Source organism: Carassius auratus, unplaced genomic scaffold (genome assembly GCF_003368295.1).
Source record: "Carassius auratus strain Wakin unplaced genomic scaffold, ASM336829v1 scaf_tig00215410, whole genome shotgun sequence".
In the NCBI taxonomy this organism is placed as follows: domain Eukaryota; kingdom Metazoa; phylum Chordata; class Actinopteri; order Cypriniformes; family Cyprinidae; genus Carassius; species Carassius auratus.
Window position 1 is genome coordinate 1,205,045 of NW_020528076.1, and position 27,962 is coordinate 1,233,006.

At 35.8% G+C, this 27,962-nt stretch overlaps 2 protein-coding genes across 3 annotated transcripts; one reads left to right on the forward strand and one right to left on the reverse strand.

The window, feature by feature from the left end:
* Positions 1-5,594: 5,594 nt before the first annotated feature.
* On the reverse strand, positions 5,595-18,974 carry LOC113094579 (ventral anterior homeobox 1-like). 2 transcript variants are annotated; one of them, XM_026260163.1, is made up of 6 exons: positions 18,873-18,974; positions 18,705-18,792; positions 15,026-15,119; positions 11,992-12,248; positions 9,965-10,152; positions 5,595-7,962 (listed from the first exon to the last, which is right to left on the reverse strand). In XM_026260163.1, the coding sequence occupies exons 4-6, from the start codon at positions 12,206-12,208 to the stop codon at positions 7,414-7,416; spliced, it is 954 nt and encodes a 317-aa protein (XP_026115948.1). In that variant the 5' UTR covers positions 12,209-12,248; positions 15,026-15,119; positions 18,705-18,792; positions 18,873-18,974; the 3' UTR covers positions 5,595-7,413. The 2 variants fall into 2 exon arrangements, with proteins under 2 accessions (XP_026115948.1, XP_026115949.1); XM_026260164.1 differs by lacking the exons at positions 18,705-18,792; positions 18,873-18,974 and adding an exon at positions 15,213-15,262.
* A 229-nt stretch (positions 18,975-19,203) lies between these two features.
* On the forward strand, positions 19,204-27,828 carry LOC113094578 (cytosolic phospholipase A2 zeta-like). Its single transcript, XM_026260162.1, has 21 exons — positions 19,204-19,285; positions 20,125-20,169; positions 20,406-20,478; positions 20,830-20,966; positions 21,062-21,193; positions 21,313-21,353; positions 21,496-21,538; positions 21,725-21,782; positions 21,899-22,065; positions 22,225-22,344; positions 22,571-22,605; positions 22,751-22,889; positions 23,072-23,208; positions 23,426-23,648; positions 23,729-23,846; positions 24,911-25,048; positions 25,288-25,395; positions 25,808-25,987; positions 26,190-26,359; positions 26,464-26,650; positions 27,063-27,828. The coding sequence occupies exons 2-21, from the start codon at positions 20,161-20,163 to the stop codon at positions 27,383-27,385; spliced, it is 2,538 nt and encodes an 845-aa protein (XP_026115947.1). The 5' UTR covers positions 19,204-19,285; positions 20,125-20,160; the 3' UTR covers positions 27,386-27,828.
* The last annotated feature ends 134 nt before the right edge of the window (positions 27,829-27,962 follow it).

A 27,962-nucleotide genomic window follows, 5' to 3' on the forward strand; every position in this document is an offset into this window, starting at 1 on the left:
CCGTGCGCGTCTCGCCCCTGACCCTCTTGTACAAGCGCGTTCGTGAGTAACTGTGTATTGTGTTATTGTATTAAAAGGAAAAAATCACAGTTTCCAATAATTTACACTTTGGGGCCCCATTTTATTATTGTTGTTTTTATTATTTCTTAAACATAAATTCTACGTTGTAACATGAAAGTAGCCAGTTATTAGATTTTGAGATGTTTAAGTTGTAAGAATTTAATAATTCTAGATTTCTGCCTGTTCCACCTATTGACTTCCTTATTCACACACACACACACACGCGCGCGCGCACACACACACACACGCACCAGCGCGCAAACACACACACACACACACACACAAACACACACACACACACACACACACACACACACACACTCACAACCATATAAGCATTTTATCACAGTGGACTTGTTGACACTGAGGAAAAATACTTTTTAATGCCAAGATATCTCTTTATTATTATCTAAAAAATAAAAAAAGTGAAATCAAAATAAATAATTTAATTGGTATTCAATCATCACTGGTACAGTCACTTGGTTTTAGAATTCACATTAATAGTTAACCACAGACTCAATGCTATAATTGTTAACAAACGTGCATTTAAATACTGACGAATACACTGTGTAGGAATATTTTTATTTTATGTTTAAAACATGTAATACATTTGCACTAATTTGTAAAAAAGAAATCCCTTTGACATTAATAAATATTATTCTGTTGATCAGTGTCAAAAAAGTCAAATTAAATCCTCTTCAGTGTTGTAAAACAATAAAACTTACATGTGGTGAATATTTTTTATAGGCAGGCACTGTAAGTGAATAAGAGAATAAATGAATCGGGAGGCAACTTATTTTACTGAGGTGAGGGCCCTGCTTATGAAATAGCAGCACAGTGTTAATTAAGGCTTGAGCATTGAAAAGCAGTGCATACAATACAGTTTTTAAAAGGTTCTTACTTTTTATGTTAAATTGATTTGAAAGGTTCTTTATTATTAAAATATTCAGAGATTCGTCCATTTACATATGTTTTTTATAAGAGACTCAGGCTTGTATAATCTTTGCACAAATGTCTTTTGATTCATGGCATGCTTTAATGAAAAATACATCTTAACATTTTATACATTGAGCACACACATAAAACATGGTACTTTGTTGTTGAGGGAACACAAATGGCAACTTCTTGCCAAAGACAATAGAATTTCACAAGTACAAATTATCAAGATGATCAAAACATACCTATGATAAGATGAGATTTTTAAGTGATGCATAATACATTATTTTTTAAAATGGTTTAATTTCCAAATTCCTAGTGATGAGTTATGCTATATAATCTTAAGAGAATAAACTAATTCACCGTGACCATGGAAACACAAATGGCAGCAAAAGAGCTCACCCATTTTAACTTTTTATTTTGCTTTATTTTTAATGTGATTCATCTCAGAGTTGGCTGATATCGAGAAACAAATAACAAGTAAACGGTCACTATATTTTTTTGTGGAGAAGTCACTAATACTACAGAATCACACAGATTATTCATAAAATATCTGTCTATAGTGTGACTCACAGGTGCATGGCCTCGGTGGAAAACAGCATGTGCCATTATGAAGCTTTTGTCAAACTCAATCATCTTAAGCTTATGCAGTGTTTTTTTATTTTTTTATTTTACTATTTCTGGCTAGTGAAACCAATGGCCATTCAGTCATGATAATATGATATCAACTTTCCAGTTATTTGACCTGATGTACACAAATACAAAGCCTTTGCAAACAAGTATATTTTGAGAAACCTTTTATGCAACATCCTTAAGGCTTTATGATAAAGCTTTATATATATATAAACCCAAAGTACTCAAAGTGAAAGACTGGTAAGAAGAATAAAGCCTTTATCCTTCCTCTACTCTTTCACTTTGAGAACATTGGATCACATGGGCTGCGCTAACAATTCTATATGAAACCTCACTCACACCTGGAATCAATCATCTAATTATATAAAAGCTTACCTGGAGGAGTGGATCAAGGTTATAAGTTCCTCCCAATGGTAGATTTACCTTTAGGAATTTCACATTTATATCTTTCAGAGCATAACTCACGAAGAATGGGTTTTCTCTGTAGTGTCAGTTTCAGGGACATAGAGACATCCATCTGCCAATGCTTTCTGTTACTCTCTGTCTCTCCATTAAGGCTTCACATTTTTTAACTACTTGAAAGTGCTTCAGATAGAATACCACCTAAAAGCAATGAAATACCTTAATGAGGTGACTTTTTCTGCAGTATATGGCAGGAAAGCTAAAACCTGTCCAGCTCGCAGGCTTTAAAAGCTTACTTTTTTTTTTCTTATCAACCAACAATCCAGGTGCAGGTTAGGAGAGAGTTATGGCCACTGTATCAATAGATAAATGTAGTTAGAAAGTTTTTCTCATCCTAAAAGCTCAAAGCTTTTTCTGTAAAGCAATATTTTGTGTTTATCTGAAATACATATTTTTTATTTTTTTATATTTTGTGTGTGTGTGTGTTGATGAAACTTTTTTCTTTCATTCAAAATATGACCAGAAATGTGTATTAAAATTTTATTTTGCTTTTTTTTTCATGAGAATGAAATAAAGTTTTCTTTTTGTAGAATTAATTTGCATCTGTGGAACTTTCCATTTAATTATCGCAGCTACACAAGCTGTTTGAACAGACTCTTCACACACTTATCTGTGATTTTCATTCTCCCACTGGATTCATCTCTCTCTTCATGCAGCAGGTACAATAGGTCCAAAACTCATATCTGCCCTAACTCTCTCTCTCTCTTTCTCTCTTAAACACACACTTACAAGCACACCCATACTGTATGCATACGAGTTTACACACATACACATACTCCAATGTGAAACATGTTGGCAGGGAAAAGCACTACAGTTTGGAGTGGGTGGGTGTTGCAGTGATGATGCTGCCGTTTGTGAAGTCTCTTGAGATTCAATCCAAATGTTTCAGACAGAATGCAAAAAATAGCAAATTAATGCCCCTGAAGAGTACCCACCCACAGTAGTCATGTCCTCGCTTAAAATACAGAAACCGTCCAAACATAAAAAAAAAAAAATCTTGGAAATTGAATCGAAACGCAGGGCTGAAACTCTGACGCTGAGGGAAACAAATCCTCTGCTAGTAGAGAATTGTGCTTTTGTTAAAATTCTAGTGATTTTTAATTGCATAAAATATTACACAACAATGTGAAAACATTATGAAATGGGCTATTTTGGTGTAGTGCAACTCACACGGATCAACCAAACTGATGTGGCTCTCCAACGCCTCAATGAGATGTTTGTTGCTTCTAATGTGGCGATTAATGGTGTTTACACCACCTGCTAAATTGCTGTTTGAAACCTGTGTGATTGATAACAACATTGTTATGAATGTAGACATTGATATTGGCATATCACTGGCATCGCTGATTATTGTTTCAAGACATCTGCTGTGGTATATATGTAATATGCCACCTGGCCAGCAGATATCTTTTTCTTTTCATAAACAGCCATATGTATCTCTATACTGTAGGTAAATACTGTAAATCAGCTCAGAGTCATTTAACTCTTATCAGCCTTTATGTAACGTCTTCGATCAAACCTTCCGAGAAAAAACAAACAAAAAAAAAAAAAAAAAAAAAAACTACAAAGCTGTCACTGGGATGGTACCTTAAGATACTTTTTTTGATGCCTAAATGGAACAAATTAGAACATTTAGTAGGCCTACTTTAAAAGTATATTTTATTACTTTTTTTTGAAAGTGTAGAGCCCCAGTGGCAGTTTACTTAAATTATTTGTCATTTATTGCATTATTTCTCGACCACATTATATGAAATTGGGTATGTTTACATGAGAATGAACCCAATCTGATTTCAGATTCAGAATAAATGTAAAATGAACCCTAAATTCTGCAATACAGTTTACATACAGTATTTGTTTACATCTGCATTACATGTACTCAATTCAAATCAAATCAAAACAACATCTAAATGTCGTTTTTGATTTGACGAAATCTAAAAAGAAAGACATATATGTCCAAAAAAAATTGTAAGAAAATATTTAGTAAATGTTCGATCGCATCCACTGACCAGTTAATAAGACATGTAAATAAACATATGCATGTTCGTATGAGGTAAAATGTATTTAAACATACATCATGGCACATGGTATTTTTTAATCCATTTGAAAAAAAAATTTATATAAGTATTCAAATGTTTATTCCCCCAACCCCCCCCAACCCCCCCCCCCCCCCCCCCCGTTGATTGGATTATTTCTAAGCCTTTCAGTCTAATGTAAATTTCATTGTCCAGTTCAAATATAAAGTGATTATTTGGGTTCTTGTAAATGTAGCTGTTGTTGCCTTTTGTATTTTTTTAATTTAATTTCAGATGGCATAGGGTATCTTGAAATTGGGCCCTGGTGAGTCCATGTGCCAAAGCTACCAATGTGTAGCTGCTCTGCTTTTCGAAATCCTCTGATTGGTTTATTGGATTAGTTAGTTAGAAAAGCCTGTCAGCATGTACGACACTTTAGGGAAAAACAGGGAGAGCCATGACGGGATTTAGCACTCCCCGGGAACATCGGGGTCACGAGTCCACTCCATGCTCATACAAGCTTCTTTCACAGCTTGTGTTTATGCTCTGATCACCATATGTAAGCACAAATAAAAGAGGAAGTGAGGGACACACAAAGAGCACAAAACACCCACAGGATGCTGCGTTTCCTCCCACCATAGGCCAGGGTTTAAGGGCTAGTCATGTGACGCGTTGAACGTGTTGGTGGTCTCTCTCAATCCCCCCACCTTCCCTCTTTCACACTCTACCCCATCGTCTCCACCCGTTCCCTCACCCTCAACCACAATGCAGCTCGACCTTCAGCCTAATTGGGCTGCAAGGGAGGAGAGATGGAGGGGGGGGGGCTGTTTTTTTTTAAGGAAGATTCCCAAGACTCAGAAGGGAAAAGACTGCTTAAGCAAATGAAAATGGCCTTTAGTTAGAAGACTTCAATCAGTGCATACATATGAACACATAGACACACACACACATACATGGGATGATCCAAATTGAAAAGTAGAACTGGCATATAATAAATGCAAAATAAAAAAGGCAAAATGTTTAAAAACAAGGGTCTATATTTTAGCACAATATTTTTACAGAATACAAGTTTGGTCCTAAAGTCTGAGATCACTAGCATTATGATGCCTATCTCTGTTTCTTTCTTTTTTGTATTACCAGCATACTGTAGCAAATTGACTGATGGGGGAAAAATAAATAAATGAATTAAACAATTCCAGGATTTTTCTAAATTATATATATATATATATATATATATATATATATATATATATATATATATATATATATATGTATTTTGAATAAATATGAACTGAATTTCTATTTTAAATTCAGGATTCTCAATGCGAATCCCAGACCATATCTGCCAGAAATCTTTCACATTTCTAGTTAATACTTTTAGTTTTAATACTTAAAATAATCAATTAAATTATAAACTTAAATGTTTTTAAAAAACAATAACCTAGTTTTCCAATGCAGATTTATTTATTTTTAAACTGCTAGGACGTGGTGACCCATGGGGGCCGATGAGGGTGTGGTGCAGATAGGACAGGAACTCAGTGTTGCAAAACTCCAGCTGCAGCATGAAGTTCTGCTTTCGTTTTGGCTAGTTACTGCCATTCTACAACCTTAAGACTTTTCTCTAACATACATTTACAAAAAAAAAAAGACTTTCCACTCTCTCTTCCCTTGATTCGAGTCGCTCTGGGAGACATTTATGTCTAAATGAAACTCGAATACCTCAACAGGAAGATGATTTGTCATTCCATGATGTTCAGAGACATTCATTCATGCAAGGTTGTGTATCTCTCAAACATCACAAGAGCAGGCAGAACTGGCAGTGTTAAGTGACCTTGGGCGATTTACACAGATGCTGAGAACATCACATAAAGACACCATCACGTCTTTTATGATATACACATGGAATGAAAGACTGAAGAGATTTGTTTGGTTTAGATTTTTTTTTTAGTTATATATAATATATATATATATATTTATATCCACACTCATACCACGGTACACAAACTTCAAGATATTTAACAATAACACCACCAGAGCTTTGATTGGCTGCCCCCCCCTCCCCAATACATTCATTCTTTCATTATTTGCAAATATACTAATTATCTATTTATTACAAAAGTGAATAATTTAATAAAATAACAATTTTAGTAACTCAAACTTCTTGCTTTTATAATGCAGTAATCATACCCTGTTCGTCCCTCAGAGATCTGCCTCATCTCAGTTTTCATTATAGAAAGGGCTTCAAATTCTTCTGGAAAAAACTTTGCGGCATTGGTATAAGGGTTGCCGCTTACATTTGGTCCAATAATGCAAGGGTCATGCTCCAGAGCTTAATCCCAGGCAATGATATCTCAAGTTTTCTCGAAAGGTTTTCAGTTAAACACGCACTTAACATGGAAACCAGGACTACAACTTCAGTACCATCATACACACACACACACACACACACACACAGAGGAAAAATATTTAAGACATACAAACTCACAAACTGAGACTGCCTTCAAAAGTCATTTTGGGGAGCACCCTCACAGAAACCATTTAGAGAACAATGAACACAGGACTATTGGACTATTTAACGGTGTGACAGCATTTTTCTTCCATTTAGTAAAAGAACATGTTTAACCAAACGAATACAAAATGGTATAGACATCTAATAGCTTCATATGACAAATTCACGACCTCTGTAAGAAAATTGTGTTTAGAAAGCCACAGTATGACCGTATTGTATGCTAACCTTTGGAAATGAATCCCAATTTAATATACAGTACATTTCATTATTTGGGACTTGGTAAACGGCACTATGTAAAAATCACACATTTGGATCGCTCTTTGAACTGGAAACATGAAGTATGTTGACATTAGTTTTTATCAGGGGTCTATGTTCTGTACGTGTTTTTTTTTTTTTTTTTTTTTACCCATCAACTTTCAGATTATTTTTTAATCTGAATATAACTGTCCAGCTCCAAAAAGTGTAAGGGAAAAAAGTGCCTCCGCAACCATTTTCATCTCTCTTCCCCTCCATAATCTCTTGCTACATTCCTTCCTCAAGCTCTCATTAGTATCAAATTGGAGAAACTTTGATTTAGTGCAAAATGCTCTGAAAAGCCTCCTTTTTGTCCACCTTTATACAATTCTGAGAGGCATCAAGTGTGCAGGTTGACGACAGGAAAAAACGCAAGACTGACAACACAACAGCACTGATGAGACAAAAGGGGGCAAAAGTGATTTTAAAAAAAGAGATAATCAGAGCTCAAATTAATTTCAAAATAACAATAAAAATAATAAAAGGACAAAAAGAAGCCCCTAGAGATCATTCCAAGACTTTCTTGTCTAACACTTCTTTGCCATTGGTCCGCAAATAGGGTTCAAATGCGGACGAGCTCAGGTAGCGGGCAGAAAGTTCCTGCAAGTTCCCTGCGAGGGATCCAGCCATGCCAAGTGGGGTGGAGGTGATGCGTGAGGTGACTGACCCAAGCAGAGATGGCATAGGGAAGTTAAACAGCCCATGTGCAGGTGGAGATCCCTGAAGCCCCGTGACTGTCCCGGAACTGGTCACCGTCGGCAGCGGCGGACTCCCCCCGGCTGTGCCTGAGCTGGCGGCACTGCTGCTACTGCTGCTGGAGGAGCCTCCATTAGCGGTGATGCCCAGAGATGACCCACGAAGGGCTGAAGTGAGCGACGAGCTCCCGCAGTGGGGAAGCAACCCTGGCAGGCCTGGGGGAGTGAGGAGCCGGCCCTGCTCCAGGAGACGCAGGACGCTGCAGGTGGCAGCTGTCTCAGAGACCACGGAGCGCAGCTCTGAATCCTTGCCCTGATCCTTCTTCTGCTTAGTGCGACGATTCTGAAACCACACCTTTACCTATCAAAGGAATGATAAAGAGAAATTAGATTAAAATAAAAAACGACAAAGCAATGTACAATGTATTTTGGCAAGTAAAAAAATAAAAATAATAAAAACCTATATAATAAACAAAAACATGCACCTATTCTTTTGAAAAATACCAAACACAAGCTCCTTTTGCAAGGACGGATTGATCAATACCGTTTTGAATCACGTAAATGTACTGTATCCATTTAATTTGGGATTGCAAAGAAAGAGGAATGGCAATTTCCTGATAATACATATTTAGATCAAGTTCCATTGGCAGAACAAAATCATAATTTATTTTCTATAGAGAAAAGGAGGCCCACTTTATATTTGCTGTACTTCAAATGGTTGATAATAGCTTCAGAGGAATAAGAACAATTAAGCATGACTAACATCTCAGATATGTGTCAAGCAGTTTAACTGTCACACATAAATAAATAAAAAAACAGCTTAAATGCATCACAAAATTTTTTAATACTATTTAGATATTTTGTGATAGATCAAGATTATTAAATAAAGAATAAGCTGCTGTATTTTACAAAGCTGTTAGTTACATAAGTGCATGCCTTAACAGTTTCATCAGTGTTGTAATGGAATGCTAAATATTAAGTTATCTTATTAAACCTGTCACTAAAGCACTTAGTCACTAAAGCACTAAAATGCACACTTTTTGTTTGCATTTGTTTAATCTCTTTGTGAACACCATGAACAGGATGGTCATGAAAAACACAGTTACAAGTTGAGTTACAAGCAATTCATTCTTATAAAAACATAATACTTTTCCCTCTAGATCTCCATGCATTCTTGACTCTACCTTTGAGAAAAACAAAATGCATTGCTGGTACACTTTCACAAATGGATGACTTTCCTTGTTTGATCTTTCCACAGAACATTTCATGTTTCAGAACACAATGTTAATTTCATGAAGCCCCATTAAGGAGCACTTCACCCTCCTCATCAGGCGGCCGAGAAGAGACACAGGAAGCTTTAATGTAATCAAGGCATGGATTTGAACTGCACTGCAGCATGGGGCATTAGAGAGGGCATTAGTGAAGCTAACTCTGTTGTGCTCCTTGTGTTAGCAGCACCGATCTGCCTCAGGGTTATAAATGTCTTAATTTCACCCCACAGGAGAGCAGAAGAATTTAAAAATCATTAGTGAAGTGGTGATGTGATAGAATGCGACACAGTTCAAATGGCCAATAGAATTACAAATGTTGAGACAGCATTGTTGGTTTGCAGGTTGTTTAATTAGGGGAGCCCTGATCGATGCATCACTGCAGTATTGAGTGTCTTTTTATTCTTAATAAATGTAGTACTTGGTCACATGTTCACTAATGAATAAACAAATAAAAATGTGGATTCCAAAATTAGCTTTACTATTGCAGTCAGAGTTTCACTGTGCTGCAGATTATCCAGGGAGACATAGAGAGAGAGAGAGAAAGAGAGAGAGAGAGAGAGTGCATGTACAGTTCAGTCATGTAATCTCAAGCTTGTGACCTTTTGCCGACCCCTGTGCAAAGCATGTGCCACGAATGCATTGCTGGGCTTATTTTTGCAAAGCAGGCCTTTATGCCACTAACAATCCATCAAACTACTGAACTGATGACCAGGGCAAAAAAAAAAAAAAAAAAGGGAATTATCCGGGAAAATGTCAAGAAGATATAATCGGATCACTGATGTTTTAAGTGGTCTGAAGGGATGCCATAAGATGATCAAAATGCTAATTAAATAAATATCAATATCAAAATCATAATAAAATCATGTAGTCAGAACAACCTGTTACTAGGTAACTATGTGTCTTTTAATTGTACGGAGTATCAATAATACATACGCCACAAGAATAAATACTTTCTGGGAGAGGCAAATATGTGTGATTTTTTATTTTTTTTTATTATTATTATTATTTTTTGATTTCAATAGTTTTTGTAACGATTGAATTTGAAGTAGTAATTGTATTAGTATGTATCGATATGTACATTTGGGTGTTTACCTGAGTTTCAGACAGGTTAAGTTGTCGGGCAAGTTCGGTTCGTTCTCGTCCCACAACATACTGGCACCGCTGAAACTCCATCTCCAGTCTGTACAGCTGTTCTGCTGTGAACGAGGTCCTAGTACGCTTTGGTCGATCTAGATCCAAACCCTTGGGGAGAATAATCTCTCGAATTGAACCTTTGGCATCTAAATGTGATAGGAAATTTTTTTTTCAGCAAATTGTCATACCTACTGTAAGATTATCATTAAAATAACTGTTCATTCAATTAAAAGAAAACATTATATCATAAAAACATGCTAAAAGTGATGTCTTTTTGAGAAATTAATATAATCATGCAAAACATTTGAAACATTAAACAGTTTTGTGGCTAAATAACCAGCAAAACATATGACATTTTTAATCAAGAAATTATTTTCCTCCACAAGCTGTTAAAAATGTTTTTGAGGTATGTCATGGCGCATAAATGCTAAACAAATACAGACTAGATTTTTATTATTTTAGTCATTTTTAAGAAAACACTAACAATTAATCATGTAGGAAACAGTGTTGACTAAAATAAAATAAAAAAAATTCAATTAAAGCTCAAAGCATTTCAAATGAGTAAATAAAAACTTAATTTAAAACACAAATACACAAAAAGTTCTGACAAATCACACTGCACAAAAATGTTACATTTTTTCTGTCTTTTGCATATAAGTTATAAATATTAATGGGTCTTCTATCTCGGAACAGATGAAATGATTACTATTAAAAGTGTTTACTAATCAAGTATTTAATAAAGCAAATGCATAAAAACGTGTAGGTAAATGCATGATTTAAAAATGAAAGAAATAAAATATTTAAGAAATACACAAGTTAGCTGGTGAGTTAAGATTTAAAATCAAAGTCATTATTTTTGTGGTTATTTGTGATGTGCAGAACAATGCTCCAGCAAAAATTTAAGCGATAAATATACTCTTTATTTAAAAATAAGTTAAGCTTTGTGACAACTTTAAAATAAAAGTAAAACACACACACACACACACACACTGGTCTCCATAATTATTCAAATCGAGATACTAAATAATTGTATTGGTTGCTGAATTGTGACTGAAGAAATTACACAATAATTTCATAAGGTTAATTTGCTCATATTTCGGCAGGCCTTCGAGTCTGCCCTAGATTTAGCTTCACCACCTAAATAAATTAATGGAGCTGATTGCTCTCCAAAATTTCACAATCAGCTGACACAAGCAGGAGGGTCTTTACAACTATGTAAGCAATTCAGTAATAGAAATAAGTATTAGTATTAGTAATACAAATACAGACAAATAGCTTTTAGCCAAATTATCGCAAAAACATTATAATAGGTTAAAAAAAATCTTGTGAAATATGATTCATTTACAGATACATTTCTGTGCATCTCAATGATACTGTTTAAGGAAAAAAGATGCATGTCCATTAAATACTTTAGTAAAAGAAACTGAATGTAACAGAATAGTTATTTATTTTAAAAAGCTTTAAATCTTAAAAAGTTAGCTTTTTCATTATGTATAAAAATAACTAAATCATTTCTTAAATCCCTCAATCACAGAAACTGTACTGTAAAGAAATACAAATTTCACAATCATATTGTACAGTACTAATTATTTTCCAAATTGGATAATTGTTCTATTTATTTAAGTGTTTTTGTCGGTTTTTGTTTAGTGTAATGGTAATACATATTTGAAATTATTGGATCATAAAGCTACGACACTCCATAAGAGCTGACAAAATAACACTCATATTTTTTTTTCTTCAAAACAGAACCAATTTTGCCCTGTTCTCAATGCAGCATAGATCAATTTGCACCATGCACTTGTGCATACTCAAATCTATACACACTCACTGCTGGAGGAAAAAAATAAACAAAACTAAACCAGCAACGCAGAAGAACTATCACAAAATATATAAATTAAAAGTTCCCATTAAGTCCATTTCCAGTAATAATTTTTTGTGAAGTACAAATTGTACCAAAAGCTCCACAGGAGTGTTTTAAAACTTACCCCGAACTAGAATCCTCCGGCAGTAATCAGGATCTGCTGAGCTTGTCCGGCTCTTTTCGCAGTTTTGCACCGGTCCGGATGGAGAAAAGGACTCCTGCTGGTCCTTCAGGAACGTTTTTGAAATGTTCCCCTGGGAATCCTTTCCCTCTTTCCCCTCTTTTAGTCCATTCTTCAACAACATTCCGGACTCTGAGTCTTGGCTGTAGCGGACTTCCATAGTATCTTATCCTCTGCGAAGATTTCTCCTTCTTTTTCTCCTTGTTGGGAAGAAATAACTATTTGAGTTTGGACACACACTGCTTATTCTGGGTAATACAGGTTTTGGTCTTTCTGTAAAACAGCAGCTTGAAGTCGAAGTCAGATAGCTAATGTGCCACCAGCACCAGCCTGGTCCACTGATCTGCCCTATTATCCCTGTGCAGACTCACTTGCCCAATGATCATAGACTTCTCACCCAAATTCAAAGTAATTTAACAGCTCCTCTCCTTGTAACATTCACATCAGGCTGATCTCCGGGTAATCAGAGCTGTGGACGGATGCATGCTCGTCGCTTCAATTGATTACGGTAATTTTGCTGCCTCCACATTTGCGTAACCTCATGAATACTCTAAATTGTTTGGGAAATTCACATTGTCCTGATAGAGGGGTCCACTCACTCCGACCCCCCTCTCCGTCCTCGTTTGCACAGAATCAAGGTAGATGATTTGCCCCGAATCGCCACGAGGCACAATCACAGAGCCGAAGGGCTGCCGGAAAAGTTCCACTTCAGTCCTTGATGCCCCGGCATAGGCCGTTCCCCTTTTCTCAAGCTGTAGTTGTTCGGTGGGGCTAACTTTACGATCAGGCTGGCGAATCTCCCCCCGGATAACGGTCCGATACCAAACGCTGCACCCACGTAGCTAATACAAGCAAAGAACGAAAAGAGAGAGAGAGGGAAAAATCGGTGAAGAGCAAAGAGAGAGAAAGAGAGAGAGAGAGAGGGAAAAAGAATGAGGGAGGGAGGCGGAGAGACCTGGAATACGAAAAAAAAAAAAAACAGAATCCACTTCGCTCGGAATCTGTAGTGGTAATGCACACGGATTTACAAAAGAAAGAGATGAACACAAGGGAACTCTGTCAAGCTGGGGACAGTGTGCAACAACAACCCCGAGTTACACAGCATCTCTAATACAACCCCAAACTGGATGTTACGATAACTCAGCCTCCTTACCCTACAAAAAACCTGTTAAAGCATTGCTAAAAAGAGAGATCCCAACGCTAACATCCAAAGCGACCCCCTCCTCCTCTCTTCTCCCACTCCTTCCACACCACTACACACCCACCCACCCACTCAGTCTCGCCTATTTTCATTGTCAACTCAACAATATCTGAGGGAACAGCAGTGGTCTGTAATCCAATAAGACCATTGATTAGGCTACAATGATTCAATTCAAGCCAATGGTTGTGAGCAGGGAACAGGCTCGGACCCTTCTTGTCACCTTGCATGGCCAGAGGCCCTCTTCATCCTGAACTCCCCCCCTCCTGAAGCCATTCAGTCCTTTATGGGAAATGGAGAGCAAAAGGAGTGAAAGATGGCAATTATCTAATTGGACTATTAACAAACAATTCTGTGAGTGTGTCTGGTAGGGAGCAAAAGAGGATAGGGTGGGGGGTGCGGGACTAACTTCATTTAGTGAGTGTGTGCGGCAGCCTGTTGGAGAGAGGGAAAGGTTGTTTAAAGAAAAGATGAGAGGGAGGGATTGTTTAAAGAAAAGGTAAGAGGAGGCTATGAAAGGGGGCCGCAGGGGCAACGGGGTGATTCTGTGCCGAGCTTGGGAAAAATAGTTTGGTGGGACGTGCACCAGCTGTGGTCTGAGACGTTCCAGGTAGACTAAAGATGAAGATGTCCTGCATGGAGACTGTGGGACACAAACTGTCTTGGTACAGAGCCATCTTCAAATATCTGTTTATTTTTAAGACTGTTGGTCATGTGAAATTCCTCTTGAAACATATGTTAGGTTAGGGATGCAGGTTTCCTACTATTGCGTAAAAGTCAATAATATGCTCTCTTAATTAATCTAATATAACTAATACGTACCCTTTAAGTTATGAATATCAACCTTTAAGGAACGAATATGTACAATTAAGTTATAAATATCAATCCTTAAGGAACTAAAATGCAACCTTAAGTTGTAAATTATATATTAGTAACTTAAGTGTAAGTATACCCTAATATCAAGCCTTAAGGTACTAATGTTCTCTTTATTTACATCAAATCTTAGGGTAGTAATACATGTATTTATTTTAAATGTATGAATATTTACTCTTAAGATACAAATATGACTCCTTAAGTTCTGAAAATCAACTGTTAAGGTACTAACATGAACCCTTAATTGATAAATATCAAACCTTAAAATACTAATACAAGTGCATCTAAAAATGTGAATATCATGGAAAATGTCTTTATTTTTTGTAATTTAATTTAAAAAAGCTAATTTCTATTAGAATTCTAGATTCATTGCGCACTGACTAAAATATTTCAAGAGTTTTTTTGTTCTAATTCTGATGGTTATGTTACAGCTGCACCTGTGTGTGTGCGTGTGTGTGTGTGTATATATATATATAAATTATTATGTATTCCTTTTTTTTTTATGCGAGAGAGAGAGAGAGAGAAAGACAGGATTTTCAATATGGCATTTTTTGGTCTTTCATAAAAATTGTCCACACATTTCTTTGTGAAGCTTATTCAGATATGCCATAATGTAGTAGCTGTGAAGATCCCAGAACAAAATGAGTGCTGTTTTCTCTTCCATTCTGTTTGTCTCTGTTGTGTCACTGCTGGTAAAGCCTCCCATCTGAGGGCAAGTAAAGCCCATGGTGTCAGAATGGCAAAACTCACCACCTCATTTATATAGAGGCAACAAAAAACACTTCTTCGTCAAAGAGAAGAGGGACAAAGACAAGAGGGGCGGAAACACACATAGACAGAGACAAAACGACAGATGGTGAGACATATCAATAGATAAATAAGAAACAGGGCATGACATGACAATACCTGAAGATGGGAAAGGCACATTTTGTGCCGCTCCTTGTGAGTTTGGGCGATGCAGCATGTGGGTTACACAGCTATCAGAACTCTTGCAAACCTTCTGTGAATTTTGGAAAAACAAAACAGGTGAGTATAAGAATGATGGAAAAGGCCAAGGCTATTGATCACCACTTTCATGTTAAATACAGAATACCTGCTTCATAAAATGTCTCCGTGGGTGTTACTGTATGAATGCCTGAAACTATCCAGACTCCTATAATTCAACATTCATGAAATTTCAGAATTATTTAATATCATAATTCAGACAAAAACAGATTAACAGTAAAGCAAATCATTATGCATATGCACGAATATTACAATTCTGGCCTATACTGATAAACCAATAAGATTTTAAGATTAGGTTTTATGAATATTTTTTTTAGGTTCAATTTATTTTAGTTTAGTTTTAAAGTTACAGGTGAAAACCAATAAATGGTATAATGAATTAAAATCTATGCTATTTTAGTGAAAATATTCTAAAATAAAATAACAATACATTTTCTTTAAAATATTCTAAAATAAAAATAACATTAAAAATGATAAATTAAGTAAAACACAAAATATCAGATTTACATGTTGTAAGTGAACTACAGTGTAAAAAAGTTGCATTTAACAGTGTTATTAAATTATTAGTGTTTTAAAGTTTTGCTTCAAATAATCATTAAAAATGAGCAGGCACAAATAAATACATTTTGGTATATTAAAAATCTCTAATATTGACTGTTAAATCATTATGGTATCGATATGCTTCTCTAATCACTAATTAATGATTAGCTACTGTAATATAAAAATAAATGAACCAAACTTAGTGGTTGCTCATTCCTAATACAGTAAAATGAATCCCCATGTTTAAAACATTTTTTTAAAATTTTTTATTACTAATACTATTTTATTACTAAATACATCACACACAGATGCCACCCAGCACCCCCAACTAACACCAGTGCATTCTTATTCTGCTAATACACCCATTACCAGACAAAGTGTGTTTTGGCTGTAAAAGAGGCAGAAAGGGGGAGACTTGAGTCCTATCTTGCTCTTAATAGCTCATTAGTAGAGCTAAGCAGGCTCTCTTCTGTTTCGCTAGCACCTTTATTCTGCTAATGTTCCTTGTACTTCTTTTTGCCATCTATGTCAAATGTACATGGAGCACAAGTAGAGCCAAACCCTGGGAACCATTTCAAAACATAACATGCTACTTCCAGAGAGGGGCTGCTCCGAAATGATATTCAGAGGTTCATATTCTCACACAAAGGTTGATTGTTGCTTGTGTTTGGGGGGATGAAAGAGGCAGCTGCTTCTGTCTAGTCAAAGTAATAAGGTTCAGGAGTTTGAACCTTCACATGACATGGAAAAGCAAACAAGGTCTGCACTTAAACTCAAGAGGCACAACGTACCTGTAATGTCCAATGAATCCATAACATAATACAGGTCATGATTATTCAAATACAGCATTATGATTTATGAGCTTTTTTTATATAAAAATAAGACAATGCATTAGAATTGAAAAGAGATATACCTATCCACGTATCTATCTATGTAGACTTAAACTAAAAAAAAAAATCAGTAGAAAAATGGAAAAGTTACTGAAAGTTTTCGTCCAGGACATGTGACATTTACTCTAACCCTAAAACATAAAAAAAAATCCATTCTGTTATTCAAAATATGGGTAAAAGCCTGTGAAAATCAATACGGAAAAGTCTTTCACATTTACACAGTACACTGGGCCCTGTTTTTACAGACTTTTCTTAATCTGTGTATATACACAATTTAAGTGGAAATTACTGGAGAATGTTTTATAAAATAATATTTATAAAAATGATGCACCATATTTTCCTCATCTCCGTAGGATACTCTATGCGCTAAAAACTTACATTTTTGATCAAATATGCTATAGCTGATTTTGCATGTGTATAAAGTGTGTATTTATAAACAATCATTCAACCAAAAATTATTTGAAGTACTTTCAGGCAGGTCCTATATTCATTGTTCTCACTGAATCGCAAATCGCAAGGGGTTCGTATACTCGCAAGGATTAGATGCAAACCTTGCTGTTTTCAAATGGAAGTGATTTTCAGATAATTGTTCTGGTAGGTATGTTGGCAATGCTTCCTCTCTTTCTCTTCCATCATGTTACCTAAAGTCTCTCATTCAGATTTAACAAATCAATACCATCTTTCATCTTCTGCTCTCCTGTTTAAATAAAACAGTGCTAGCAACCATCTTCAAATCATAATAGACCATTTAATACCAGCAAAAACTCAGCTTCATCTAAGTGTGTCAGTCTGACCTGGAGTCTGTGTGTGTGTGTGTGTGTTAAGCACACAGGCTGAGGTTTCTCATCATTTTGTGAGGGTCTAATGTGATGTTTCAGAGCCATTACAGGTGGAGCAGGAGGGCTGTTTGTAGCATGGCGCTCATCTTTGAGACAAAATCTCAATCACTCCAATTTCAATTAAATGAGTTGGACTGCAAAGAGATGAGGAATTTGTGTTTATAGTTTTCTTTTATCTGCCACAAAAGCTTTAACAAAGGCAAACATGGTCGTATGAAATTAAATTGTAAAATTAAAAAGTACAGTCATTTAAAGTTTTTAAAGAATTCAAAAAGGAAAACAAAAGCTTTGCCATCTAAGGAAAAATTTTTTTGAAAGAAAAACACATTTAATCATCTAAACAAAGAAACTGTAAATACATTTTCATGAACAATTAATGATTTTCTTTTCTCTTTATATAAAGAAAATCAAGATATTTGCAATATAAAAGCATGTTATGTTTACAAAAAAGAATAAATTTAATTCATTTCCTGACAAATGCAGAAATATTATGCTCCCAGTGGGACAATCTGCAGTTATAAAATGTCAAGCAGCATTTAGGCTTTTTAGGATAAAGATCTTCTTTCCCTCTCCACTGTCCAACTTCAGCTTGGTTTCAGGATTTCATCAACAAAGCTCTATTTATAGGAGCCTCCTAAAGACCTCAATCTGTTACAGCACCGCTATGAGTATGAGGGTAAATGAATGTGACACGCTGTGGAATATAATGCACAAATGATTTGCAGGTTTGGATGGTGGCAAGGGGATCTATATGTGAATGAATATGGGAGAGTGCTAAAGTGATTCAAATAGATGCAGTCAGTAAAGTCTGGTTAGGACACCTCCACTGCACATACACTGAAAGCGCAGGTGTTTCCTAAGATTTCTTTTAGGGAAAGCGTGAGCTGGGAACACAACTGTGTGTAGGCTAATACAGGCCCAGGCATATTTCAGCAGTTGGTTAATTGAGCTAATGTACATGTTTGAGAAGTTTCTATAATCAAAAGCAAAGAGGAAAGAGAATACGTAGGTTAAAACTGGTTTACAAAATGTGGAGAACGGAAATAACCCTAATAACATTTGTCGCTGTGTTTCTACAGTGTTTGTGGCGCCATCTCCTGTTGGCATAACTACACCGCATGATAGTGACAAGGCTAATTGTCTTTTTTTTTTTACTCCGGTAATTATTATTATTAATTTTTTTAAGTAAAGTCATTTAAATTAATTCATGTGTAGTATACCTTACAGGTTTGGCTACAAATTCCACACGCGCAGGCCCTGTCTGGTCTCTTCTTTGGCTAAGACTGCATCCGTTTGGATATAGTTACTCACTTGAAGAACACTTTCCTCCTTGGTCCTCTCCTCGTCCCCGTTTCCATTCTCCTACTCCTCTTCTCCTTCCAGTCTCCCATTGATCTTCCTACAAGAGAACAGGGAAGTGTTAAGTATCTCTCAGTGACTGTTTTTGTAGTGTGTATGTGTGTGTGTTTGGCTACTCACCATTTATCTCCCGTCTCCATTATATCCTCTGCTCTGCTACCTGTGATAAAGTATTTTGAATAGTTTTGGAAAACTTCACCGGTCTGTTCAGTGTGTGTTTTTGTGACAGGCGAATAGAGGGTGAGTATGTGGTCATATGTTTAAAATGCAGGTGTTGTCAAACTGAACTATTAGACACTGTCCTTAAAGAAAGACAGGAATTAGTCATTGCACGACCGGCGGAGTCAGTAATCGGTTGACTGAAATAGCACTTCTTTTGTGCGGTACTATAGTAAGGTGTTCTTGCCCTGCCTACTGGCAACGTACTTGTTTTTGGACACCTTGGGCGATACCTGCAAACATCCACACACTAACAACAGTGACAATACTGGCAATGATAACACGTTGATACTGTTATGTGATTCATACTGTAGGTGAGTAATAGACTTTTCATGGGATAAGAAAAAAAAGCTGTTGTTCTTCCAAATTAAATGCAAAAAAAAAAAATCATTCATCATTCTAATTTTTCCATTTTTATTTAAATTTGCATGTTACAGAATTACAAAGAAATGGGATGTGAATTTATTAACGAGTAAGAAAATGTTATGCTGAATAGGTTAGCTACAATGACCTTTTGAAATAGGCCTAAAAAGAGTAACAGCACTCAAGCTACTTTACCAGTTATTCCCTAGACAGCCTGAAGATATTTCTTCAGGGCCAAACTTGCATTTATTGATCTGGATCCTATTAAAATTCATTGAAAATAAGTCAGCAAGTGAATGCTCCAGACTAAAATACTGCAACTTCATATAAGCAGAACATCAGACATCATTTTGGAAATGAAAGTGCAATATGCTTATATGCAATGTGAACACTTACATACGTTTAGAAATTAAACTGGGTGAATCATTGTGAGAGAGATGATAGCTTTACAACATTTTTGTAGAAAAAAAAAACAAAGAAAAAAACTATATCGTTGAAGTGGGATATGATGTCCAGTTCCCCTTCAGAGTGAATGTATGCTCTCCTGTTACTTGGATTTATATCACTGTCATAGTATTCTGTCTGGCATATAATTCTTTATGTTCTGGCATGTCTTAATATTTATGTGTTATGAAAACGGGCACTGTGGATGCAAATGTTGACTTGAGACTCTCAAAGACGGTCATAGGAACTTGGCCATAGTTCTCCAAAGTATTCTGGAAAACTAGCTTTTCAAGCTGTGCATGCACCTCCTTTGTCATTTGTGTACATTCTCATTTGAATTTCACAGGCAGCTGGATCCAGATCTCTTCACAAACATTCAACAATGCTTAAGGTTAGCTAGTATTTTTCCTCATTGGATTTCTTTAAATAATTGTAATTGAGATTTTTGTTAAAAGAGAATTTGTTGTACTTTACCCTTTACCCTTTAACATTGTTTTAATTGTCTGTTTCAGTAGACAGTGTAGATCTTTTGATCATAGATCATATGATGTACATACACTTTTGCAATCAAATTACATTATTTTTCAACCACTTAATTTTCTGTTTCTGGTTGTTTGCTTTCAACAGAAAGAAGTCAAGCCCTACTGGAATTTGTCAGTCAAAATCTTACATGCGAAGCTCCATCAGTCCTATGACTACTGTGAGACAATTTGTCTTCTCAACAGCAGCCAGATATATTCATTTACACATTTTCATTTTCCTTTTTAACAGAAGTGTAAAGTTAAAAGCAAACATGTCTAAACCTGTTTGCAGTTTTGATTTTTTTTTTAAAAAGTGTGTTGCTTGAACTTGCTCTGCTGGGTACACATGCCTATAATTTTTCTAATCTCAAAGTCTGTGTCAGTATACAGTATTTAAGTATAATCATTTGCCTACTTAACAGATTTGTAAAGGCGTTTCTGGGCTTTCAAAAATCTTCAGCCGTACAGTTAGTACGGCTGAAGTTAGTGAACTCACTAACTTTTCTAACCCCACCTCAATTTCTCTTTAGTGTCTTCATCTGACTGCTATGTCATCTTAAACTTACCCACGGCATCGGCTCGTACAAATCGCACAAAGACCATCTCAAACACCGAGAAACCTGAATGGAATGAAGTTTTCACTTTCAGGGTGCACAGCAACATCAAGGCAAACCACTAAATTATTTGATCTTAGAATGTTTCTAACCTCCCTTATTTATCCCTCCAGCAACACTCCTTACATTTTGTTCTCTATATACACAGAACATTCTAGAGATCTTGATCTATGATGAGGATCCATTAATGAGAGACGACCAAATTGCCACAATCCTATTTGACATCAATAACCTCACACCTGGGAAAAAGGAGACCAAATGCTTTATAATAAATGAAAAGGTCAGTGCTATATGGAGATGTCATATCTAAACAGACATTACAACATAAAATGGACACTTGGGCCTAGTTGGCAAAGCACTTGATATTTGATTTGTGACTACTATTACTTTCTTTCTCAGACCAAGGATGAACTGTGGGTAGAGTTTGAGATGACTAAGAGGTGAGTGAGACTGCCCTTAGCAGTTCTAGTGAGCATTTGCAAAAATATATACAAGCAAGAACCTCTCGTACAGTCGAATGTGCATGTTCGTACACATACATATGATCTAAGTGTCTGTTTTGTGTGTGTCTGTGTGTTGCAGCTCTGAGACACCAAGCCCATGTTTCTCTAATGGAGTTTTGGTGGTACGAACCTTTACTATGGCTTTCTTAACTGTATCATTGGTAATAGTCAGATGAGTTAAAATAATAATTTTCTGATGTACAGTATAAGAAGATTCAGATTTTGCTGTAGGCTACATGGACTACAACACGAACTAAACACTCAAAACAATGTTTATCGGATGAGCTTTATACTTTCTCTTGAAATAGGCAGGTCCTTTCTGTGAGCTGAATGTGGATATAGACAAGCTTCTAAAGAAGACTGAAGGTAAATGCAAATGCTTAGATATTAGATAGCTGCTGGAAATTCCTGTTAAATTGCTCTGCAAAGAGTGATTTAATCTTAGAATGAGTTTTTTTTTGCTTATTCTCTGTGTGTTCCAGCAACACAGAACATTTTTTTCAAACTGAAAGGGGCATACAAAGAGGATTTCATGATCTCAAATTCTGAGGAAAGCTCCAGCTTCCTGAAAACGTTACGTTACTACATCAACCGAGACCTGGAAACTGAACTCAATCTGACCTCCGAGACTGTTGTCAGCCCAGAAATTGTAGGTCATCCATGACAACAGGGATTCCTTACACACCTTGTTTATTAAAAATTGCTGTAAAGTCTACCTCATAAATTTTACTACTTACTCATGTATGTATACAGTACTTGTAGATTTATAAAGCACCTGAAACAAACAGAAAGTGTGGCTTTTCTTCAGGTTGGGACAGTAGTAGTGGATGCTGCTGTTTCAGACCCTGTAGACACTGGATTGACTTCTATCCCTTTAAAACCATTACCAGCCAAACAACAGATTACTGTCTCTTTGCCTCTGGGGGAGGTGAGTTATTGATTCATTAATCGATTACATTTTGAATTTGATGCTCCAAAAATGTTTTATTGATAATATAGTAACACATAATACACCAACTGAATCATATACTTTTCTTCCCATCATTTCTCATAATTAATATATTAAACAATCCTGTATTTATATTGATATATTATATTCATGGGTGCATTTGATCTAAAATGTTTTATAAACCTGTTTTTTTTTTTGGTCAAAGAATAAAGTTGATCTGCAACTGAATACGGACGATCGGTAACAGTTCACATCTATCCTCATTAGTAGTTTAATAGTAAATTATAATTTGAATGTATAAAATTAAACGTTGTAAGTTACAATACTATTTATCAGCAAACCTACCTAATCTCAGAATAAAAATGGTTTTGTGTGTGTTCTGAAGCTCTGATGAAGAGCTGGATGTGCGTCTGGAGTTTGACATCCCAGTGGAAGAAAAAAAATTTCTGGTGAAGAGAAAAAAAGTCGTGTCACAGGCTCTAAAGGCAGCTCTGAATCTCAGCTCTGCACCTGACCCCAGCAAGGTGCTTTAGACACAAGCACAAATAACCCAGATATTCAGCAAATTAATTTAAGAGATTGTTATGTTTTCCTACTGTATATGCACAGTAGAATTTTGGATTTTGATTATATTGTTTGTATAGAATACAAATACCCAATAACAAATGGAGCCAAATTTGAATCTGTGTTTGATGTGACTCCTCAGGTCCCAGTGGTGGCTGTGGTGTGTTCCGGAGGTGGGAGCAGAGCATTAACAGGCACATATGGTAGCCTGAAGGGTCTGCAGAAGATCCAGCTTCTTGATGCAGTCAGCTACATCACAGGGGTTTCAGGTGCCACTTGGTGAGAATGAGGAGTCCTAATGCATTTTTAAGCATGACTGATAAAAACCAAGAATGCATCAGTCAGACAGCAAGCAGATTATTACAAAAATTACAATAAGTTAAAAATCGATAATTTGAGGGGTTGCATATGAACAGTTTGACCCTATGGTTGCTGCACTGTCATATGGGAAAATAATTTCGAAAAATGATATTTTTTTTCAATCTTTGTATTTCAGGGCTCTAGGCTCTCTTTATGGAGACCCTAACTGGTCAAAGGGTGGCATTGATAAGTCTATGGAGTCTGTAAAGAAGGAGCTATCTAAAAAGGCGCTCAGTATGTTTTCCTCAGAGCAGCTACAGGAATACAAACAGAAGATGGAAGAGCGAGAGAAAGAAGGACTCCTTGTGTCTCTCATCGACATGTGGGGTCTGGCTTTAGAGTACCTTTTCCAAGGGAAGGTAAAAAAAAAAAAGTGTTTCCTGTCAGTTTTGACTCTGTATTAAAAATGTGTACATGATATAATACTTTACTTTTATAGAAACACATGGGTACTCTATCTGAAATGCAGAGGACAGTGTCTGAAGGCCAGAACCCTCTACCCATATTCACAGCTGTTAACCTGAAGAATGGCAAAACAGAAAATATAACAGATGCTGGTATGAACTAATAAAAATTTAACGGCCATTCAGCTTTTAGTCTCAAACTAAAACATATATGGAAATGTACATACAGTAAACAACCCATATGCGGTAATTTCATAATACTGCAGTATTAATTGTGTCAGTCAGATAATGCTTAAGCACACTTTCTATAATGAAGATCATTTGTTTAGGATGGTATCTAATGCTACCTGCTATACTGGTCATACACGTTATGTGAGTCAAAGTGACATGATATTATCGGGCGTTAACTGTATGTTCTGCTTTGTTTCAAGAGTTCATAGAATATGTACAGTTCTATACACTTTACATAATACTTTTATATAATATGTACAATAATAAATTGTTCATATCATCAAATTATGATGATTAATTTTTAATTTTTTAGTTGGTTTTATGTACTCTGTCTTTTTCTGTCTAATTAAGTCCTTCTAAGGGAACCAGACTTTCTTATAGTCAAAAGTCTATTTGTGTTCATGCCATTTGAAAAATGAGTTCATTTGGAACAATCTGCAGCATGATTAAACATAGACACGTGAATCGCGCTTATTAAAGGTTTTGATAATTAAGGTATGATAATATAATTATGTAAATAAATATAATGAATATAAGTTACCATACGTTGTAATTAATATAAATTGTCATTTAAGTGCACTATAAATTGAGTCATTCATGTCTGCTGTGATGTTTAATAAAATGTTTGAAATAAATGTAATTTGGTTATATTAGATTAAATGTTGCAGTTTAGCTGTGGCATCTTGTACACTTTTTGGTCAAATAGTTTTCAATGCCTATATATTATTCAAACTTATTTAAGCGCCAGAGTGATATGCAATGTCCGTTGAGTAAATTCAGCTATCAGCTTCCTGTGAAGTGCTGTATTAATGGCCATAAGAGACTATTTCGCAACTCCTTCTGAAGATATAGACACATGCAAATGATTTTCTTATCAATTTTTTTTTTAAATAGGCACATTGTATGTTTAAGAAAGAAGTAGATAAACTAGCTTGATTTAGTGAATAAAAGTGCAGTAATCTCATGTTTCTTTGTTTTCTAATTAGAATGGTGTGAATTCACCCCATATGAGGTTGGATTTCCCAAATATGGTGCCTTTATACCTGCGCAGAACTTTGGGAGTGAATATTACCTTGGTCATATGGTCAAGAAACTCCCTGAAACTGGGTTGTCTTTTCTTGTGGGTGAGTTTGAGTGTATGTGTTTGAGTCCATGCACATTAGAAAGACATGGAACAGAATAAAAACTGAAGGCCATATTTAAGAGAAGGAGAAAGAGAAATGTTGCGAAATTATTATTATTATTGTTTTGCTGATTATGGCCAGTAGGGGGAGTCTACATCTGTATCTGAAGCTGAACCTGATCCTGTGTAAACTTTAACCAGTCACATTAATAACTCCAATCCATGTGTGTGTTTATGAAGGAATGTGGAGCAGCATTTTCTCTATAAATCTGACAGAAATCTGGAGTATTGCTACAGGAGTCGCCCCTTCTTGGATGCCTTGGGTTGGAGGAGGAGTGAGTAACACAGGTGAGAGTTTGTGAAGCATTTTAAATCCTATGTGTATACTCAACAGTTTTATAATTATTATAAGAAAGGATTCATCAGCATATTGGAATGATTATGAAGGAACATGTGACACTGAAGACTGGAGTAATGATTCTGAGAATTCAGCTTAGCCTTCACAGGATTAAATTACATTTAAAAACATATTATTTACATTATTTACAAATACAATGTTAAAGTTGAAATTGTAACAATATTTCACAATATTACCGTTTTTACTGTATTTTGATTAAATAAATGCATTACATTATCATCAGACCTCTTTCAAAAAAACAAATCTTACCGACCCTGAAAATCTGAATGGTAGTTACATTTGTGTCTGTCATTATTATATATTGACTTGAATCTAACTGTCTTCTTGTCTCCTTCTGTAAAGAGACTGATAGTAAACCAACAGCACTTGGCACATACCTGATCAGCCCTGTGACTGACTTTGCTAAAGTGCTGTGTGACTTTATGACCATCCGCCCCATTGTCAGCCAGGTTTACAACTTCCTGAGAGGCTTCAACCTGCACAACAGCTACAATGAGAACACGGGCTTCATCGCATGGAAAGGTCTAGGGCTCTATTTATTCCACTGTCTATTTCAAGTGTGCACTTTGTTTGTTATATTATTTCTTCATATGGACTATATCTTAGTGTTATTTCATGTGTGTAGATGTAATTTGATGATGTCTGTCATTGCATGAAATGGCTTTTTACACCTAAATAGCTGATACTGTTGCAGTATTCCATAATATTGATGCTCTGTCTACAGACACACACCCAGATGCCTTTCCTAACACCATGACTCCAGCTGATCCTGTGCTGAGTTTAGTAGATGCTGGGTTTGCTGTAAATGCAGGATTCCCCCCTGTGGTGCGCTCTCACAGACATGTGGATGTTATTCTGTCTCTAAACTACTCCTGGGAACCAGATCAGTTTAAGGTGAGGGAGACCTAGATTAGGTAAAAAGTGATTGAAATGTAAATATTACAGACTTACAGGAAAAAAAATGTAAATAAAACATCATGCCTGTTTTTATCCAACAGGTGATTAAGCAAACTCAGGAGTACTGCGCTGATCGCAAGATTCCATTTCCGAAAATCGATTTCAAAAAGGTGGAGTCAGAGTCACTGAAGGAAGTTTATGTGTTTGAGGATAAAGAGAATCCAGATGTTCCCATAGTGCTTCACTTTCCCTTGGTCAATGTCTCATTCAAGCAGTTCAAGTCTCCTGGTGAGTACTATCATCGCACTTTAACACTTTTAAATTAAAATTCAAAATTAAATTCTGAAGAAGATGGCATCCTAAATAATATTTGAATTGTCACTGGTATTCTTTCTTACACTGTTTGCATATTGAATTTTGACTGGTCTTATCTTCTTTGCGTGTACAGTATTATTAACCCATTTCTATTTTTATAAAACACAGACTGTCATGACAATGACAAAGCAGCTCAACAAGCCAAAGCTTACTTCAAACAATATTTAACAATACCTTTGCTACATTTAAAACACTTTTAATGGTTTAACTGCAGTATATTGTGATTGGATATTTCCATTACTTGGTACATCAGCACAAATAACCAAGAATGTGCATAAAAAATTGCTAATGTAGAATCATGTGTACATGTATGTGTGTGGTGTAGGAGTGAAGAGAGAGGGAGAGAAGGAGTGGAAGGAGGGAGCGGTTGATGTTGAATTTAACAGTAACACTTCCCCATATCTCACTCACAAACTGACCTACACCCCGGAGGACTTCCAGAGGCTCATCAACCTCACTTCCTACAACATCCAAAACAACAAAGATGTCATTTTGAATGCACTAAACAAAACATTTAACCGAAACAGACAAAGGCAGACAGGTGATGATAGCCACGCCAAAAAGAAGGCGGCGGCGGTAAGAAAGACCAGTTCAGTGGCAACACCAATTCCAAGACCACAAAAAACACGAAAGACTGAAGCACGGTGATCTGTGACATGATTACTGTGATGTAAACCTCAGCATATGAAGTCTCTTTTTATTTTATGAAGTTTTGTCAATGTTATTATTGAAAAATTGTTTATGATACAATGAAAAAGCATATTTTTTTCTGTCTGTTTAACTCATTTCTGTCATTTCATCTCTATTTTCTTCATCAGCAATCCACAGTGTACAAAACGATTCACTTGTGATTTGGCTAATTAAGCACAGAATTCTTTATTTATTGATTTTTATATATAAACACTCACGACAGCTATATTTTAACAATATCAGGTAGTGACATATTATGGTATTCCACACTTAAAATATGTGGCAAGTTCTTCTGGACAATATGACTTATTTACTGTGATTCCCTGTTGTTTCCCTTTATTAGTATTTGAGTGTTGTTGGGTTGTGTTGTTTCACTATAAATATTAATAGTTTCACTATAATCCTTGAGTCCTCCCTGGATTAAAAGCAGGCTTTGCAGGGGCATGAATGAATGTCAACTTTACAAACAAACCACAATAATGAAAGCATCAACGTCCGATCAATGAAAATTAGATACAGACAAAAGAGAATTCTT

Excerpts from the sequence above, each read along its gene's own strand:
- LOC113094579 (XM_026260163.1), bottom strand. The coding sequence starts at position 12,208 with ATGGAAGTCCGCTACAGCCAAGACTCAGAGTCCGGAATGTTGTTGAAG. Across the intron at positions 10,153-11,991 it reads CCGGAGGATTCTAGTTCGGG|ATGCCAAAGGTTCAATTCGA; the intron begins GTAAGTTTTAAA and ends TATCACATTTAG. Across the intron at positions 7,963-9,964 it reads TTAACCTGTCTGAAACTCAG|GTAAAGGTGTGGTTTCAGAA; the intron begins GTAAACACCCAA and ends TTCCTTTGATAG.
- LOC113094578 (XM_026260162.1), top strand. Across the intron at positions 20,967-21,061 it reads GGGTGCACAGCAACATCAAG|AACATTCTAGAGATCTTGAT; the intron begins GCAAACCACTAA and ends CTATATACACAG. Across the intron at positions 22,066-22,224 it reads CTGTTGTCAGCCCAGAAATT|GTTGGGACAGTAGTAGTGGA; the intron begins GTAGGTCATCCA and ends GCTTTTCTTCAG.